The sequence below is a fragment of the Miscanthus floridulus genome, chromosome 9 (assembly GCF_019320115.1).
Source record: "Miscanthus floridulus cultivar M001 chromosome 9, ASM1932011v1, whole genome shotgun sequence".
In the NCBI taxonomy this organism is placed as follows: Eukaryota; Viridiplantae; Streptophyta; class Magnoliopsida; order Poales; family Poaceae; genus Miscanthus; species Miscanthus floridulus.
The window spans coordinates 73,619,606-73,639,068 of NC_089588.1; the positions used below are offsets into that span (position 1 = coordinate 73,619,606).

Here is a 19,463-nt window from a genome sequence, read left to right on the forward strand (position 1 = left end):
GTGTGAAACTAAACGAGAAAAGGAAAAAAAATTGGGCAAGCTGCCGACCGAATCTGGCCCTTTGCGCTCGATGCCTGTCTTCATTAAACAACTGGTACGACTTTTCTGGGAGTATACTATTGCGAATGACGTAAGCGCTTACGCACGGTGCGTCGCTACGGGCGGCCAACACCAAACAGCGGAACTACTCCACCCAGCGTGCAGCGAAAGGCGACCACTACACACGTGGCGAGATTTGAGTAGCGTATAAGGAAGTGTGCGCGGGACGAGTAAGGCATCTCATCCTCATCCGCAAAAGTGTTGTGAACTTTATGAAAACAAGTCGTACGTTTAATTAGACTTTTTTTTTCAATCACACAAAAATTTACGCGTCTATGTGTTAAAATAGAAAAAAAATTTTAATATAACACGTCTTAACGACACCCGAGGTCGGCAGACGTAAATTTTCTTAAAAAAAAAAGGCTATATTATAAAAAATCGGCGAGATTTTATCACGCAGGAGAGTGTCAGGCCTCTAGCTCAGTGCATGGATGTTTGGATTTTGGCCTATAGCATATCCATTATACAATTCTTATTTGGATATTTAGATCATCAACTAATTAATAAATCCAGTCCATATGAAAAGTGTAATGAACTTGCAAAAAGCAAGTTGTTTAATTGGATTTTAGACAATCCATCTGAAAAGTGTTGTGAACTTACAAAGAGCAAGTTGTACGTCCAATTAGACTTTTTTTCTCGATCACGCAAAAGGTTTGTGCGTCTCTATATTAAGATAGAGAAAAAATTTAATACAATACGCCTTAACGACATCTTAGGGATAAGAATAGTTGTACATGAATGGTCGGACCCTCCCTATTGTATTCCATTTGGACTTTGGACAATACATGTGTAAAGTGTAATGAACTTACATGGAGCAGGCTAGTTTGTGGGTTCTAAGGGCGTGTTTGGGACTGCTCCGCTCTATGTTTTTCAGCTCTGCTCCACGTTTTTTAGCCAAACGGTTTTAGCTCCACGCACTCTGCTCCAGGAAAAAGGGTGAAGTTGTGAGAGCACCTAAAGAGGTACTCCACAAACTCCAGTTTTTTGTGGAGCTGCTCCACGATGGAGTTTGTGGAGCAGAGTTTGTGGAGCAGTCTCAAACATCCCCTAAATGTCTTTAACCGTCACTCTCGTGGCAAAAGGGTGGATTGACTCTGGAAGTTTTTTTTATGAGAAACAAACTTTATTAGCAGCAGTGTGCTGCAATGATGGTGAATGAATCACCAATTACAGATTGTAAGGCCGTCACTGTGGGACAGCTGTTTGCATGAGCAGTATTCGTACAGGTAAGCTGCATTTGAGAATAAGTTGTGCTTAATGAGCTACAAGCTTAGGTAGCTACGACATGAGCCGTGGTGTTGAGCTTTCGATGGACCTTGAAAATATTTGCGTTGTTCCTTGACGAATGATTAATAAAGCTCTGTATGAAGCCCTTGATTTCCCAATGCGGTGGATTGGTGTGGTCATTGTCATTGAAGAATGCCACCAGCTGTTGGTTGTCCGATAAAAATATCGGGTAATGGATGCCTAGTGTGAAGGCAATCTGAGCTGCAAGCGCCAAGACTGCAGCTTCAGCCACGAGTACAGAGGTTAAGGACAAATTAATAACCCAGGCGCTCGACTCTTTCCGTGATAAAGATAATGTAAAACCGCCCAGTGGGAGCTTAGTACGCCCGTTCACCCCAGTCTAAACTTGCCTTGTTTCTGCTATGGACCAAAGGAGGAGGCTTTGATCTCCGTACGTAATGACAACGCAGGGGTTCATGGGGCGCAACTGCCATCTCCAACTCAACAGCATCCCATGCCCAGTGTACACCTTGGTAGCCTGAAGCTAGAGAGGGGAAAGCATCAATGGAGAGGTACCGTGCAGCCCCGTCCCAAGATGGATAACCTCCTCACCTTGGTGCTCCTCTGTTTCTGCGTCCTAGTTGGAAATGGTCCTGAGCATTGCAGTTGCAGGCGCCACTGTCACATGGCCTAGGCCCTGCACTGCACCGTGCCTTCTTCGAAAATTTGTTAGTGGAAGAAAGACACAAACTGACAATGGTTGGTGCAAATGCAGCATCTGCTTTCCGTGAAGATGCCTGCTGCAATTGTAAAATGAGGAATACATTTGTTCAAATGAGACCAGCTAGATGCAAGCTGTGAGCTCATACCAGCAAAGATCACCTGCTGCCCAAAGCCCCAGACTCCCAGTGAAATTCAAGCTGCAGGACAGATCAAGTTTCTGCATGCAGATATGGACATTGGAAGCGAAGCAGAGGCCCTTTCATTCAGTGCTCGATGTTTTATTTTTTGTTCACAGAGGTCCCGAGGGAACAAAGAGAATGTCATCTCCATTATTATTAGATATAACAGTGTAGGAACTTGATATAAAACAGAACGCACCGACTGCTGCTGCAGAATCACGCCATTTTACTTTCTCGTCATTGTTTTTATTGTAATGACTGACATGAAGGCTCAGATCTCGATGGCCAGCATTGCAGAAGCCAATTCACGTCCTCATGGTCATGAGTTAAAATACACTGGCACGCCGACAATAGCGCTAGTTCACAGTGCTCTGAACTTCTCATATTGGTTTTAGCCTTTTAGGAAAAGAAGGCCCTCCGATTACCGTAGCCCCATCTCTTCTCCACAACCCACAGGCCACAGCACAGCTGTATGCCATTCTCCATTCTCCACACAACATCACCATTCCACCAATCTAGCTGCTTGCCAAAGAGAGCAAGGCATGCATGGAGCTCGCCGTGGCGGCCCTGGGCAGCCTCCTCCCCAAGCTTGCCACACTCCTCACAGATGAGTACAAGCTGCAGAAGGGAGTCAGGGGGGAGATCAGGTTCCTGAAAGCTGAAATGGAGAGCATGCAGGCTGCTCTCGACAGGGTGTCCAAGCTGCCGCCTCAACAGATCGATGATCTTCACAACATTTGGGTGAGGGACTTGAAGGAGCTGTCCTATGACATTGAGGACAGTGTTGACTCTTTCATGCTCCGAGTCGATGCCCCTGGTTGTGCCAAGCCAAAGAGCTTCAGAAGGTTCTTTGACAGGACCATCGGCCTATTGACAAAAGCCAGGCTCGGCATCATATCGCCGATGACATCCAAGACATCAGGAGCCGCATCCAAGAGGTTGCTGGTAGGCGAGAAAGGTAACAGATTTCCAGAAGTTGCAGTGCAGCCAGAGAATACAGAAATGGATCCTCGGTTGCCTGCTCTCTACGAAGATGTAAAGAACCTGGTTGGTATTGAAGGCTCTGCAGAGAAGCTCACTGCTTTGCTAATGCAAGGGGAGGGTGCACAAAAACAGCAGCTAATGGTTGTCTCTATTGTCGGAGTTGGAGGCCTTGGGAAAACAACTCTTGCAAATTCGGTGTATCAAAGAATCAGAGGAGAATTTCAGTCTCAAGCTTTTGTTTCAGTCTCCCTTAAGCCAGATATAAAGAAGATCTTCAGCAGCATACTACGGCAGGTTAGTGGAGGAGAGTACCCCAATGCTGAAGCATGGAGTCATACTGAGCTTATAGATACAATCAGACAAATACTTGAGAAAAAGAGGTATGTAGTAATGATTATCAAATTTTCCTTTTCAAACTAGTCACAAATCTGTGTACTCTCTCCGTTCCAAATTATAAATCGTTTTGACTTTTTTTTGATACATATATTTTTCTATGTATCTAGATGTAATGTATGTCTAGATACATAGCAAATTCTATGTATCAAAAAAGTCAAAGTGATTTATAATTTGCAACGGAGGGAGTACTTGAACAGAGTTCCTAAATCATAATCGCCATCCATTCATTTATTGGCACGCCTGTATAGTTTCTATATTCCCATGGTGTCTAGTCATAAATTCGTGAACTTTAGCAGAGCTTGAAATAAAGAAAAACACTGTAATTAACAAATTCCAATGACACACAATTAATTGTTCTTTTCCTTTAAAAAAATGCAGGTACATTATTGTAATTGATGATGTATGGGGAGAGTCTGCATGGACACAGATAAAATGTGCTCTAACTGAAAACAGTCTTGGTAGCAGAGTCATTGTAACAACCCGGAAAGCTGATGTGGCAAAATTTTCTTGCTCGTCCATTGATGGTTACACTGTGTGAACTAGATCCCCTCTCTTATGAGGACTCAAAAAAGCTGCTGTGTAAAAGGGTACTCAATGAAAATGAGGAAATGCATTCCGAATTAGAGGATGTATCACGGAAAATTTTGGAGAAATGTGGTGGTATACCGTTAGCTATCATTACTACAGCTAGTTTGTTGGCTAGTAGGCCAAACAAAACAAAGTATGAATGGTATACTGTATACAATTCAATGGGTTCTGGACTTCATAAGGACAAGAGCCTTAAGAACATGAGAGGGATCTTGTATCTTAGTTATTCTGATCTGCCCTCCTATCTAAAGCCGTGTTTACTGTATCTAAGCATGTTCCCTGAGGATTATGAGATTCTAAGTGATGATTTGGTTAGGCTTTGGATAGCAGAAGGTTTCATCGATGAAAAACAGGGGAGTAATTTGTATGATCTTGGAGAGAGGTACTTCATTGAGCTCGTCAACAGAAGCATGATTCAACCACTATATAATGAGGATGGTAGTCCAAGAGCTTGTCGAGTACATGATATGATACTTGATCTCATTATTTCCCTCTCATCTCAAGAAAATTTTGTCACCATACTAGAAGGTCCGTGCCACATATCTTCAGCATGCAATATTCGACGATTATCTCTGCGAGGCAGCAAGAGCAATAGCAAGGAAGAACAAATGATTTTCCCAGCAACAGTGAACATATCCCATGTCAGGTCAGTCGTTGCTTTTGATGATGCCGTTCAGTGGGTGCCACCTATGTCAAGGTTTCCAGTTCTCCGTGTTTTGGCTTTCAAAAGTCAGTCCAGAAACAATATCCACCCAAAGGATCTAGGAAGTCTGCAGCACTTGAGATACCTTGAACTAGGAGGTGATCTCAAAACAGAGCTTCTAGAAGGAATTGGGAACCTAAAGCTTCTCAGGACATTGGATCTTTGGGGCGGATTCAAAGGAGAATTGCCAGCTAGCATTAGTCAGCTACGACAACTTGAAAATCTGATAACTGGTAGTAATTGGGTGAAATTTCCAGATGGAACTGGGAATCTAATATCCTTACACGAGCTGTCATGTCTATCTCTGGACGAATCACCAAATACTTTGGCTGAACTTGGTAACCTTACTAAACTCCGAGTGCTGACAGTAGGTGGCTTAGATAAAAACCAGAGTTACGTGAAGACATTTCTACAGGCCTTATCCAATCTAGTCAACCTTCGCACACTAGTTTTTATTGGAGGCGAAACATGCTCCCTAGATTACATGCCAGATCAATGGATGGGCCCTGCACGTCTCCAAAGCTTTCATGGGGATTTTGTAACCTTTTCCCAGGTGCCCTGGTGGTTTTCCTCCCTCTCTGAACTCTCCAGCTTGTCCATGCGGGTCAATCAACTAAGACAGGAGGATCTCAAACTGCTTGGAGCTTTGCCAGTGCTACGTTTTCTTGATCTAAAAGTAGATCCCTATGGCACCACCACCGAAGAACAGTTGGTGGTTGGTGCTGATCACCCTTTCCGCTCTCTAGCAGAGTTTAAGTTTACGCACTACACAAGATGTTGGCTGGAGTTTGCTCGAGGAGTGATGCCAAAGCTTCAAAGGCTTGAGTTATCCTTTGAAGCACGGAGGAGGGAAGGTGGTGGTTTTGATATTGGCTTGGAGAACCTTGCTTCACTTACACACGTCACCGTCAAGGTTAACTGTGTCGGTGCCCGGATGAAGGAGGTGGAGGATGTCGAGTACAAGGTCAGGGATGCACTCGACATGCATCCGAACCATCCAACGCTCGAGCTTTCAAGACTTTGTGAATGGCTAATGATAAAGGATGAGGACAAAGATGGTCACGAGGTGTTAGAGGAAAGGTAATAGATAGAATCACTGGGAAATTAATGCTCACCTATAGTTGGTTGTTCCTTTCATCTGACGTATCTGCTTTGCCTTTTGCAGTGATGAAGACTGGGAGTATATGATAAAGGACGAGAACAAAGATGGTCAGGAGGAGTCCGAGGAAAGGTAATAGAATTATTGAGAAATTAATACTCACCTATAGTTGTTTGCTCCTTTCATCTGACGTAGCTACTTTGTCTTTTGCAGTTAAGATTGGGAGTCATCCTTCCACCGCCATCCGCAGTCGCGTATTTCCTTTGCCTGAGTTGAGAATCCACTTCTGCTTGCATTATTCGTCAGCTGGTTGTTCATTTCGACTTCTCGACAACCGTTGCCCTCTTTTTTACTCCGAGTCATTCCGTCCATCGCTCATGTTCTGCTTCTAGTCTACACATTTCTTCACTTCTCCTATTTTCTTTCCTAAGTGCTCTGTTTTGTGTCCCCTTGTGCCACCCAATTAATTAATTATTCCTTAGCAAAGAAGCACCCACCTTTGTCGCACTTGGCAAATTGTTCTTCACTTTGTTTCCCGTGAAAAATGCACAGAAAATGAATCTGCATTATTGTTGCCAAAATATCATCTGTTGTTGTTTTTGGAAAATGAATGCCCAAACTCCTTCGCCATCGTTGACAATTTGAGCCCGCCCTTGTTGTCCTTAAATAAAATATTAAAAAAAAAATCTGTCATTCTGCTCCAACATATTCAGCGGAATGCTAAACCCAACTGGGCCATCATGTTGGATGCATTTTCTACCCACTTGACAAGCCTCGGTAGGTTTGCCTCACATTGAAATTGTTTCAAAAGTTGGTTGTTACCTTTATGAATTATGACCTTTCCAACATCTGTTGTAAGGCTTGTGTATTGGATGCAGTAGGCAATAGATACTAGAATTTTACAGATTTCCTGTTGCTCAAGTTCTAAATTTAATACTTGTAATTCATCCCTTTTTTTAGAAAGGTGTCTATCCCTTTCCCATTTGTGTTTGCGATTTGTCATGACTATTGGGTTATACTATTACTTTAGGCCTTAGTTAAACCATGTATCACATGCCTTAGGTTAATTAGGACTATATTACTGTATTAACTACCTCCTTATGCTGTTGTTGGAACGAAATTTCATATAAATGTGCATGGATCCTATGTCTACAGGAAAGTATGCTCTCAATAGAGAAAATGCAACCCATGTATCCTAGTTGTGTAATCAAGTTAAGCTCGCAGTAAAACTACATTTTCAGTACCTAGTGCTTGATGTTTTCTTCTATTTAGCACTGAATTTCTTTTATTGAGATTGCAAAACATCTATACTGACAGTTTTCAATAATAAGTTGCGATTTGGCTCACTAGGTGAAATTTTCCTAGATTTGTGTATGCTTGCATAGTACATGCTAACACAGCGGCGGATCCAGAAAAAAAATTAGGGGGGGCTGAACAACACATACCTTCGACTACTGCTCGATCTTAAGTCTCAGCCCCACCTACACTATACAATTTTACCTAAAAATTCATAGGGACTCCACAGGGGTTCCATTGCTCCGGTTCGGGTAGGGGGGGCTAGAGCCCCCCCCCCCCCCTCCGCCCCACCGTTGGATCCGCCCCTGTGCTAACATGAATATAAAAAAGCACTTTTGGATTCAACAGGCATGGTCCCATGTAAAATTTTGAGTATATATTACACAGATCATGTAAGTTGGATGGCTACATATCAATACCATGGGACTAGGATTAATATAACAACCATCCATGCTGATTAATATAGATGTTTTGGCCTACCATTGTTATGAATTGGTGATTTGAATTCCATGATTTGTGGTTTTACATAACTATGGATGTATGTTTAAAACCAAATTGTTTTAATGTTATGAACTCGAGAAATAGTGATCCTACTCATACTTTGGCATATTTGAATATCGTCAGGAAAAAGACACATACTATCGTATTCTTTCATATCATCTTTCCATGTGTATTTATCTATTTAGACATGTAGTGACATGGGCTCAATCCTCGTTATGTCATTTATTTTGCAGGAATGAAACAGTTTGTTCATCTATCCAATACCAACTATTCATGGTGGCTAATATTTGTAACACCTTTCATGATTTTGATTATTGTGTTGGAACACACAGAGTTTGTTATCACTTCATCTTTTGAATATTGACCTGAACTATTATTATGGAAGTTGTAATGGCGATGATATTGTTGGTCAACTGTCATTAACTATGAAAGTTTTCATTGTGGTTTGACCTTGTTGAGAAATCGTCTTAATTTGATGATTGCTCTAGCGCTTTTTATTAATTTCATGTTCAAAAACCGTCTCTCATAGTTGTGCAGAAGAGCATGTATATGTATTGGTGCTAATTAGAAGCCATAGTGAGAAAGGAGTTGGCATCAATGCTAAAAAAATGGAACCATGGGTGAATGGGTGCTGAACCTAGTAATATGAAATTAAATATTTTAAATCATCTTATCTTCTTAAATCCCGTACAAGTGAAACCCCTCCATCCCCTCAGTGACAGTGAGAGGAACATCCGAACAAAGCCTTATACTCCTAGCTGGCATCTAAATTAAGGGGTAATGGATATAAAATATAACCCCCAAAGGTGAACCAATCCAGTGCCTTGCGTATATTCATAAATCAACCATGAATTGCACATCCAAAACCTTTTGAAGTTTTTCGTCTTGGCCTACTACTGAAGTAACTGTTTGGAAGACACCCTGTGTGGTGAAAGCTTTAAGGGTCTTTTGGCATGACTGCTGAGTAGCTTCAGCATCTCACACAGCTCGAGCTAAAACCCTACCAAACAACTTCGCGAGAAACAGCTGAATCTAGTTTTTACCTGTGCAAGTAAAGCCACTCTGATGTCCGTCTTTAGCAACTTTTGTGTTTTCGAGCAACATGAATATTGGCTACAGAAACAACTAACGTTATTACAAAATAACGGTGATCTAACAATGCATCCAGCATTCAAATTTCATATATCAAACTACTTGATATCAAAACATACAATTCGAACTGTGTTAAAGATTGATTGCAGTTTCTCAATGTGTTTAACCACACCATTGAAGGTGATTGTGCTACAAACAGAGCAGCTCAATACAGCCGGGGAAAAGAAAGAAAGCCCCATCAGCGCACTATTGTCTGAGTAGTGTAAGTACAGCTCCACTTGTTCTGCCCATGAATCTGAAAGTCACAAGGCTTCAAATTAGATAGAAGCTAGAAGCAAGCTCATCATTCCAAGAACTAATAATTTATTTACTAAAACAAAGAACAAATTCTCAGCATGAACAAGGAACGAAAGCATGAATTATCAGCTGAAAATTCAACAGCTGAAATTACAAAATGTTTTTGCTACAGCATCAAGTATGAAGTCATCACTGCAAATGATGTGTGGACAGGCTTGAGGTCCTAAAGTTCATGGTCTCCAAAAATGGCTATAGATGTATAGGAACCACATCAATTCATCTTGGATATGCTACGTGTTTCAACACAAGCATAAGATGGCATCATCACGCAGTACCACAGATGATGCAGTCAAGTTAATATTGACACGATGTGAAGATAGTTAAACGAATGATAATACCTACGGTATGGAAAAACATAGAGGTAGCCATCATCTCCTCCTCCCAGCAGCAGCAGCAGCAGCAGGTGCCCGTTGTGCTCCAGGTTGGCCCTGGCCTGCAGCTTCCTCTGGTATGTTGGCAGCTGCCGTAACAGCATTCATGACAATAAGACCAAGCGGAATGATGTACATCCACTGCAAAACAAACAAGTCAGACTTAAGGAAAACGTAGAAACATACATACACACACACACACACACACAAACACAAACACAAACACGAAGATATTGAACTGAGTACAGAAGATAATTAGTGCAGTTACTCACATATTTAGCCCAGAAAGATTTCTCAGGTGGTTTCATTACTTCGCCAAGACCATTGTCAGCTTCTATTAATTGATCTGCAAATGATGGGGTTCTGCAAGCACAAAAGTTTGTAAGAATTTGGAAACTTCTTTGAGACTGTTCCAGTATGGATAGATCTGTTAGGTCATGGACATGGATCCTCCCAATTTTTGCCATTGTGGAACTCAGTGGATGTTCTCACAAAAGAATAGTAGCATGACGATGTGTTTGACGCCCAGACCAAGCCATACACAGGAACAATTAGTGAGGTGCTCCTACTGTGATTAGTGCTGGGAGTTTAGCATTTCAACTATGATTAGCACTGAGGCATGTGGGAGCTTATATAGACTTGTCTTGTCCAGTGTTCTTAAGGTGGTCAAGGCGATGCAAGGTGACCCACCCCCTTCTAACCGCCTAGGCAATGCCAAAGTGATTATAAGGCGAGCCAAGTGGTGGAAGACAAAAAGAGGAAAGAATAAGGTGGGAGGAAGGATGGTGCATGACTGCATGCAGTGGCTGCTTGTCCTTGATGGTTGATCTCCCTCTTGTTCTTCCTATCTTTTCCCTCCTTCAATCCATCCTGCCCTCTTATTTTGGCATGGCAACAGGGACACCGAGGATCTGTTATTAGGGGAGGCCTTGAAAACATTGGTCTTGTCTAAGCACAAATAAAATTGTTTTTCCCATTGGATGCGCAGATTCTTGTAGCGGTGCTTCATCATTATCTCTCTTTATTTAAGCATCAATTGCCTTGTGCATGCCCTTAAATTAGATGCTGAGATTCCAGTAATGTGTTTCATCATTATCCCTCTTTAAGCACCTATTGTGCATGCCCTTAAAGAGACTTCTTAATTCAAACTATTTCTATTATTAAAACAAATTACCAGCTTTATAATAATCTAGTTATTTAATATTTTTGTAATATCAAGAAAGTAGTAATTTACCTTGGTGCCTGTTCAGCAGTCTTTAGGATAGTATAAGAGCTGAATGTCCATTTTGATGGCTGCAACAAAAAATTTAAACATGCCAATATGTCACCATAAACTTGAAAACTGTTAATCACCAATGAATGCACCACAGAAGATAAAAAAAGTGCTACAGTAGAGGTGTTAGTTGTAATATAGCACAGTTTGGTGAAAGATTGAACAACTCTCAACAGTGAGAAATTTGTTAGCACATTAATAGTTGTACAACCCATAAGCATTTCAACGTGCTTCAATCAAAATAAACTAATCAATGTCAACTTAAATTAACCCATTTCCAGCAATATAATATGCAGAGCCAAACCAAATCACAGTTGACATTCATTCAAAATTGAATTATTTCATCAAAGTAATTTCGAAACAATCATTTAAACCAGCCCTACTAATTAACAAAGCAAATACCTCTATCAATAACAAATAACCAGTGCAGATAACATGTTTCTTAACGGGTTTTTTTTTTTTTTTTTGCCATGAGGGAGAAATATGGGATTGCAGGGCAATCTATAATGTGAACATTACTAATTTCAGGATATTTAAATGTCAAAAGGCTACAAATAATCAGGATCCATCCATCTACCAATCATTAATTACATTGAACACTCATAAATCATAATATAAATCCTGATAGAAACTAACCAATTTCATTGGCCTAGGGTATTGGCATCCACCAACAGAGCCATAATTGACTGCCAAAATATTTACACCATCCTGCAAATAAGGCAATAGCAAAGTATAATGTGAATCACAATACCAAGGAAACTTCTATCGGTATTCTACAAAGCTAATGGAATGCAATTCTCCAAAATGGCTGCAGTATGAAAAAAATAACATTTTTTCCGTGAAGCTACTTGGAATCGATGACAAGGATAGAGAAAATGTTTAGAAGCTTCATGTAATCGACATACTATGTTATCAAAATTGCTGCAGTATGAAAAAAATAACATTTTTTCCAAGTAGCTACTTGGAAAAGATGACAAGCGTAGACAAAATGTATAGAAACTCCATGTAATCAACATGCTATGTTATCAGTACAGGTGCTAGAAAAAATGAGCACAAGGTGCACCTTCTGCTCTATCAATACTGGAGATTTGGGCGGTGCTAATGTAAAACAAAATAAAGTTAGCTAAATGCATCAACTGATGTTATTACATACATAAAGTTTCTGGGCTATCCCAAAATTTTCCATCATCATAAACAACTCTTTAAAGAGGAAGATATATGACTAGAAATAATGAAATGGAGAAAGTTACCATGTGGATAACAATGTGTTCATCCAAACTGTCACGTGGAATGCATCTCTAAGAAACATAAGAAAGTCAAGACAGTTAAGGAACTGAAAAGGATAACTCTAGAATCAGACAAATAAATCAATAGTTCTAATAATAAGATAACATCACAGTTTTTGCAATACATCAAGCAGTGGTTTTTTCTTATAACTCATTTAATTGCTTTATTTATTGATCGTTCCACAAAAAATGTACACGCTAGGTGCTAAACAAAAGGACAGTGCTTTGGGGACACTTTTAAAACATACCTTATTTTACAGGTTTCAGTTGCTACAATGATTTGAAGAACAGATAATTGGAGTATTGGGCTTATTTTATGATCATAGTAAAGAGAAACACACTGATGAACTCTGTAGTCAACTTACAGCTTTGATTGAAGAAACAACATTATGTTTCTGTGTGGTGTCCAACACATTAGATGGCAGCCTAATTGTATAAAAGCCATCTTCCTGAAGCAGTTTCTTCAGTGACAAACAAATGCATAAGCACCAAATTAGTTGAAAAAAATAAGTCGTCAAGGAAATCAGGGTAAAAACTGTGGTGAACAAGAAGTTACTTTGAATGCGACTTTATCATCCTCAGTTAAATCATTCCTTGTAAAGCGAAGCTTAGTGAGGGTCTGATCCATAAGAATAGTACAGTTAGGGAAATAGTTTTCCTCGCTTGCATTTACAGCATTTACTGTTGAAGTGAGAAACTAGATATCTAACAAATCCATGAACATAAGTCAAATAAGAAATTTAGCTCTCTTAGCTCAAATCTACAGTGAGCATTTGATTATTCACCAACGAAAGTGATCAAATTGGAACACTAGCTAACATAACCAAAAGTACATAGAGATCAAAGATGCACTAAGTGAAGTATCACGATTGAAAGTAAGTATAAATTGGAAGCACATAATTCACAATAAATCTTATCATATATGGTGAATAAAGTACACAAAAAAAATAATCTACAGCAAAATGATGTACAGAATGTAGGATCGCCAAAGTTTCAAGCCTAATAAATGCACGTTGCATTTTGCAAAGGCAGGTTATGGCTTGCTCCTAAACTTTGTGAAATCATATTGCCAACGCCCAGTTAGGAATACACATTCTATTTTACATTTTGACTTTTGTGCAATACAGTTCAATTTAAATAGACCACTGTTGAAAGCTTCTAGATAAACTGCTGTGATTTTGGGCCATTTGAAAATTGGGGCAGACATCAAAGTACAAAATAATGAAGCACAAAAAGTAGTGTAATAATAGGCCTTGTGCAAATATGAGCTAAAACGAGAAGGAATGATTCCACGAAGGTTTTGGACAGATCAGATTTTAATTGTGTTCGGTTCATAACAGATTGCAATCCCGTGTACTATCCCCCTCTAAAGTACTACAACTACAAGGCATAGAGTATACATTAGGGCGTACCCAGTGCAGAGAGCTCCCGCTCTGTGCGGGGTCTGGGGAAGGGTGTCAGTGGCAAGCCTTACCCTCGCCTGTGCAATGCGAGGAGACCGCGACTCGAACCCGGGACCTTTCGGTCACAGGCGGTAAGACTCTACCGCTTGCACCAGGCCTGCCCTTCGCATAGAGTATACATTATTGTAACAAAATGATAAACCACTAGAAGATATTTAAAATTGGATATCATGTGCTTAACAGGAACAGACATGGAAGTTAATGCGTATGAGATATTTTTCATACATGCAAAAGGTTGTGATGTGCTAGGGCCATGATTAAATACAAGGTATCATCAGGATAATTCTGTTCCGAGTTTATTTCTGACATATATAAAATTAAGTATATATGTAAGCAGAAGCTGCTGCTGTAATTTGATGAGTTACAGGGCAAAAATGCAGACTTAGTTAATGGTGATTCAGCAGCCCACACCAAAAATCTGTTGTATGCCCAGCCCCCGTGTCCATTGTAATTGTTATTCTTGTAGATCTTGAAACATATGATTCAAAAAGGGGGTGATGTTTTCAATGTTCCCACCTAATAAATTCCGCAATATGTAAGATAAACAAAGACATTGAACATAGTTTTGAAAATAAGTACAGAAAAGAAAAGAGAAGTCAGGTGACAGCCTAATGTTTCAAGACTTTATTTCCTTATTTACACGCCAATTTACTGTCTTTAATTTAATGTCAAATATTTCTGCCCCTGGGATACTCTCCTTATAACGAAAAACCAACTCAGTTATCCACATATAAAGCAGCTTCCTAATGGTAGGGAAATGTCATTTGTCTAAATGAGAGAATGCTAAGTAATTTCCAAGCTAAACAACCTCAGGCCCATGCTCCTAGTTATTAACCACAAATTTTGTATGCTTCACGGGATATACTTGTGATTTATGATTTGGAGGCAGCATGATATACGATATTAGCGCTCTTTAATTATCATCTTATACCCTTTTCTAATTAAATAAAAATAATAGTCTTTTTTTAATAGTCAGCAATATCTTGGTTGCTCTTCAAGGCAATGGATATATGTTAGGTATTTGTAAATGTAAGGTCATGCAGCCTGAAAGGCCACATAAGAAGCAAGTGACCATCCAAATGCAGAACAATCAGGAGAATACTGCGATTTCACAATTTTAGTCCATAAGTGAATAAAAGAAGCATGAAACGGGTAGTACCCTAAACAGCAGCCCTGCACTAACACTTAATAACTGGTGTACAGTTTAAATGGTTGTTTATACTATACTATAACACACCAAGCCCAAAAAGTCAGTCTTGGTCTTTTTCTTACCGACAGAACTACAGAAGTACTCCAGTACCGGGAAAGGTCTAACTAGCAGTGTGTTTGGTTTGCAGATTTGGCTCATGCGGCATGAGTTTAATCAGAATGGGTCGGTCCGGTGTTTTTTGCAGAATGAACTCGCATCCTGCGGAATCACTATCACAGGAGTACTACAAGGTGACAGACGACATGAACCCATGACGCAAACCAAACAGCTCAAGGAGTTTCGGTTTCTAGATCAGATAATTCTAGATGGAGACATTCCACTGACCAAACACGCTGTAAGCCGCCGAGAGTACTGCTAGGAAACAACATCCAGTTATAATTCAGTTATAATTCAGTAGGACACATACACCATCATAAGATCCAATTCTCGACTCAAACTTCTCATAAAAATCCAAAGCAAATGATTCACTACCTCTCCCGACAAACAGCTCGACCAAGCTAACAGGAGCAGAACATCTACATAATTATAAGGCCGCTGAAATCACGATCCAGAACTAGCTAAGAGCTAGCCATCCCAGATCCATTGATCAGAGCGTAAGCAGGCCAACCATATAGGCGAACCAACCAAACAACCGAGATAGCAACCAAAGAGAGACCGGGACCCACCTGCGTGCCGTGGACGAGGGTCTTGAGGCGGGCCGAGAAGGTTCCAGCTGGGACGAAGCCCTTGCCGCCGCCAAGGTCGTGCTCGAGCGTGAACTGCACCGCGTTGGACTCGCCTGCCCCGGGCAACGGCGCGTCCGCGGATCTGCGGCGGGAGGAGGAGACCGCCGGGGCCGCCGGCGGGGAGGGTGCGGAGGGGCGGGCGCCGAAGCCCTCGAACTCGTCGTCGTCGTTGAGGAGGAGCTCGTCGGACGGGAAGGCGGCGGCGGCGGCAAGGGAGAGGGAGAGGAAGAGGAGAGCGGCGAGGACGAGCCGAGCGCGGCGCGGCGGCGCCATCGCGAAGGCGGAGGAAAAGGCTTGGAGTGGACTCGGGAGAGAGATCGGACAGATCGGTCGAGGTTTTCAAGCCAAAAAGTCCGTTTAACCTCGCAACTGTTCAATTTACCTCCCTTCTATTATATTATATACATATACATATATACATACACACCTAAAAAATATGCAATGTCATCGTCATATCACCCCGCCAATCCCAATCCGAATCATTGTTAATATATCTCTCCGCCTCGTTCTTTCGCCCCGGTGGTTTCGGCTCGCTCCTCCAAATCCGTGACGCTCCACACCCTCGCGCTGCGTCGCTCCAAGACTTGGCCGTCGTCCCACTCGAAGTGGGCCATGTCTCTCATAAACCACGTTACGTCACGTCGAGGTGACACCTACCAGCCAACGGAATCATCTGCGCGCCTCGACGTCTCGCTCACACAGAGTCCGCGCCACGCTCCTGTGGAGTCCGTGCAAGCAGAGTCCGCGTCGGGGCTGTGCTCCCGCACGCGTTCGGCCCGTGCTCGCCGTTGGGCCCCGGGACGGCCGTCGAGGGCAGGGTTCCTGGCGGACCATGCGTCGCATGACACGCCGCGCCTGCTGTAGTGCTGTACCTAGACTCGCTGGCGGCTCATGGCCACGTACCGCCCACGTACGTGGTGTGCGTCTGTGTGAGCGACAGGAGTTGGAGACGGGAAGAACTAGGAAGTAGAATAGGAGGAAGAAGAAGGAACTAGAGGCAGCGCTGAAGAGTTCTTAGTTTTAGGAACGGGTTCAGAGTTTACAAAATGTAAGATGATTCTCTCCCTTCCTCACACCGGTTGATATATCATTACAGAGGCTCTGCCTCAGTCACGCATGCAAGTGTCGAACAGATCAAACCCATTGCTCGCCGACTACTCACGGGTTGGGCTTCCTGGGCCTTCTTCCTCTGGGCCGGTTTCCGGGCGCTCCATCTTGGGCCATGTTGCTACGATGCCTGACATCCACTCCCCCTTGGAACACTGCTTGCCCCCAAGCAGTGGCGCGTGGATACTCCTGGCGAACAGCTTCAAAATCTTCCCAGGTAGCCAATGCCGACGGCAGATTGTTCCATTTGACAAGGACCTGAGGTATAGTAGAAGAACCACGGGCGACCATACGAGTCTGCAGAACCTGTTCTGGAGCCAAGTGGATGGCAAAGTCAGACGGTAGGGTGAGGATTACCTGATGATTGGCACCAACAGCCTTCTTCAGTTGTGAAACATGAAAAATCGGATGAATCGCCGAGTGAGCAGGCAAGTCAAGCTTATAAGCCACTGAGCCGATCCGAGCCAGAATACGGAATGGTCCGAAGAAGCGGAAAGCAAGTTTCTGATGGGAGCGAGGTGCCAGGGAAGTTTGGACATACGGTTGCAGCTTGAGGTAGACGAGATCACCTACTGTAAAACTACGCTCTGACCGATGTTGATCAGACTGTTTCTTCATCCGTTGCTTGGCCCGGTTGAGGTGATGTTGAAGAAGCTGGTCCATCCACTGACGGTCTGAAGCCCAGCCAATGACTTCCGGATGTGAGACAGCAGAAATGTCAAGAGCCAGGAAACGCGGAGGATATCCATAGAGCGCCTCAAAGGGCGAGCGACCGATGGCCGAATGGAAGCAGGAATTATACCAAAATTCCGCAGATGGCAACCACTGACTCCATTTGTTGGGGCAGGCATGGACAAAGCACCACAAATAAGTTTCCAGGCACTGGTTAAGCCGCTCTGTCTGACCATCGGATTGGGGGTGATAAGCGGTGCTGCAGCAAAGGGAGACATCCGCAAGCTTGAACAGCTCTGACCAAAAGTGACTTGTAAAGATACGGTCACGATCCAAAATGATAGAGCTCGGAAGGCCATGCAATCGATAAACATGCTGAAAGAACGACTTAGCAACTATGACAACAGTGAAAGGGTGATGGAGGGGAATGAAATGGCCATCTTGGTCAGTAGATCGACTATTACCAGCACACAGTTGAAGGATTGAGATAATGGAAGTCCCTCGATGAAATCCATCGATATCACTTGCCACGCCGAATCAGGAACCGGCAAGGGCTGCAAGAGGCCTGGAGATCTGGTTCTATCATACTTGGACTGTTGACAGATGGCACAGGACTGCACAAAATGCTTGACTGCAGTTTTCATACCTCTCCATGCAAAACATTGCTTGATCCTCATATATGTGACTGGTATGCCAGAATGGCCGCCCCATGAACTAGAATGAAATTGGGAGATAAGCTGCTGTTGGAATGCCGGGTCATCGCCAATCCAGACGCGGCCCTTGTAATGGAGTAAGCCAGACTGCAGGGAATAATGAGGTATAGCCGCTGAGTCCACTAACAACTTGGTCAACAAGGAGGTAGCAAAAGAGTCCTGTCGATAACTGGCCAGCACTGCAGAGATCCAGGAGGGTACCAAAGAGGTGACGGCCACACACACAGCTGGAGGGGAGGGGTGACGAGACAATGCATCCGCTGCCCTGTTATCCGAACCTGAGCGGTATACAATGCGGTATTGGAGGCCCAGCAGTTTGGAGAAAACCCTTTGTTGCCAGTGAGTATGCAGCCGCTGATCAGTGAGCTGGGTTAGGCTTTTCTGATCGATAAGAATCACAAACTCCTAAAACTGCAAGTAAGGACGTCACAGTTGTACAGCAAGCAAGATGGCCATGAATTCCTTTTCATATGTTGATAAGCCACGTGACTTGGAGCCCAATCCTTTATTGAGGAATGCCAGGGGGTGACCATCCTGCATGAGAACCGCACCGACACCCAACTCCGATGCATCAGTTTCAATGGAGAAAGGTTTGGCAAAATTGGGAAGAGCCAACACTGGAGCTTGACAGAGGGCAATTTTCAAGGTTTGAAAGGCAGAGTCATGATCAGGAGTCCAAATGAACAAGGCATGCTTCTTCAGGAGATGGGTCAGAGGTTTTGAAATGATGCCAAAGTGACGAAAAAAGCGCCGATAATAGCCGGCAAGCCCCAGAAAGGAATGGAGTTCTTTGACAGAACTGGGAGTTGGCCAAGAGGAAATAGACTCCAGCTTGGATGGATCAGTACCCACATCGGCCTAACTGATGACATGATCGAGATAAGAAAGCTTGGTCTGAGTGAAGGAGCATTTGGACATTTTTAGCTTCCATTGATCCTTAGACAACAACTCAAACACAGTGCGTACATGCACAAGGTGCTCCTCCCATGTTCTGCTATAGACCAGGATATCGTCAAAGAAGACCAAGACAAACTGCCAGAGACAGGGAGCCAGTGTGGTATTCATGGCATCTTGGAAGGTACCCGAGGCTCTTGTGAGTCCAAAGGACTGTTGGTGCGGGACCCATGGGATGCCCCGCAAGGAAGGGAGAAGATCTAGTCTAACTAGGATTCTTCCCATATAATCTTAGTAGTAGTATTATTCTATAATCCTACTAGGAACTCTCATTGTAAATCGACTAGGATTCTGACCTCCTGACTATATAAAGGAGGGCAGGGTTCCTGGAGACAAGACTTAGACGACAATAGAACACTTCACAATCAATCCAACGCAAAGGCTAACGCCGACTGGACGTAGGGCTATTACTCGATCAAAGATCGAGGGTCCGAACTAGGATAAA

General features: G+C 42.8%; 2 protein-coding genes across 4 annotated transcripts; one reads left to right on the plus strand and one right to left on the minus strand.

Annotated features, from left to right (window-relative positions):
• The first annotated feature begins 2,546 nt into the window (after window positions 1-2,546).
• LOC136483799 (disease resistance protein Pik-2-like) lies at window positions 2,547-8,249 on the plus strand. Of its 2 annotated transcripts, XM_066480964.1 has the most exons (5): window positions 2,547-3,592; window positions 3,987-5,979; window positions 6,065-6,130; window positions 6,212-6,268; window positions 8,027-8,249. In XM_066480964.1, exons 2-4 carry the CDS (start codon window positions 4,100-4,102, stop codon window positions 6,213-6,215), a joined length of 1,950 nt encoding a protein of 649 aa, XP_066337061.1. In that variant the 5' UTR covers window positions 2,547-3,592; window positions 3,987-4,099; the 3' UTR covers window positions 6,216-6,268; window positions 8,027-8,249. The 2 variants fall into 2 exon arrangements, with proteins under 2 accessions (XP_066337061.1, XP_066337062.1); XM_066480965.1 differs by lacking the exon at window positions 8,027-8,249 and having other exon boundaries at window positions 6,212-6,270.
• Window positions 8,250-8,943: 694 nt separating this feature from the next.
• LOC136483800 (uncharacterized) lies at window positions 8,944-16,041 on the minus strand. 2 transcript variants are annotated; one of them, XM_066480967.1, is made up of 9 exons: window positions 15,513-16,041; window positions 12,731-12,793; window positions 12,540-12,635; window positions 12,139-12,186; window positions 11,525-11,596; window positions 10,850-10,908; window positions 9,888-9,978; window positions 9,587-9,756; window positions 8,944-9,182 (listed from the first exon to the last, which is right to left on the minus strand). In XM_066480967.1, the coding sequence occupies exons 1-8, from the start codon at window positions 15,843-15,845 to the stop codon at window positions 9,613-9,615; spliced, it is 906 nt and encodes a 301-aa protein (XP_066337064.1). In that variant the 5' UTR covers window positions 15,846-16,041; the 3' UTR covers window positions 8,944-9,182; window positions 9,587-9,612. The 2 variants fall into 2 exon arrangements, with proteins under 2 accessions (XP_066337064.1, XP_066337063.1); XM_066480966.1 differs by having other exon boundaries at window positions 9,583-9,756; window positions 15,513-16,039.
• Window positions 16,042-19,463: the final 3,422 nt, after the last annotated feature.

Excerpts from the sequence above, each read along its gene's own strand:
- LOC136483799 (XM_066480964.1), top strand. The coding sequence starts at position 4,100 with ATGTGGCAAAATTTTCTTGCTCGTCCATTGATGGTTACACTGTGTGAA. Across the intron at positions 5,980-6,064 it reads CACGAGGTGTTAGAGGAAAG|TGATGAAGACTGGGAGTATA; the intron begins GTAATAGATAGA and ends TGCCTTTTGCAG.
- LOC136483800 (XM_066480967.1), bottom strand. The coding sequence starts at position 15,845 with ATGGCGCCGCCGCGCCGCGCTCGGCTCGTCCTCGCCGCTCTCCTCTTC. Across the intron at positions 10,909-11,524 it reads ACCCTAGGCCAATGAAATTG|CCATCAAAATGGACATTCAG; the intron begins GTTAGTTTCTAT and ends TTTTTGTTGCAG. Across the intron at positions 9,979-10,849 it reads ACTGCTGAACAGGCACCAAG|AACCCCATCATTTGCAGATC; the intron begins GTAAATTACTAC and ends TTGTGCTTGCAG.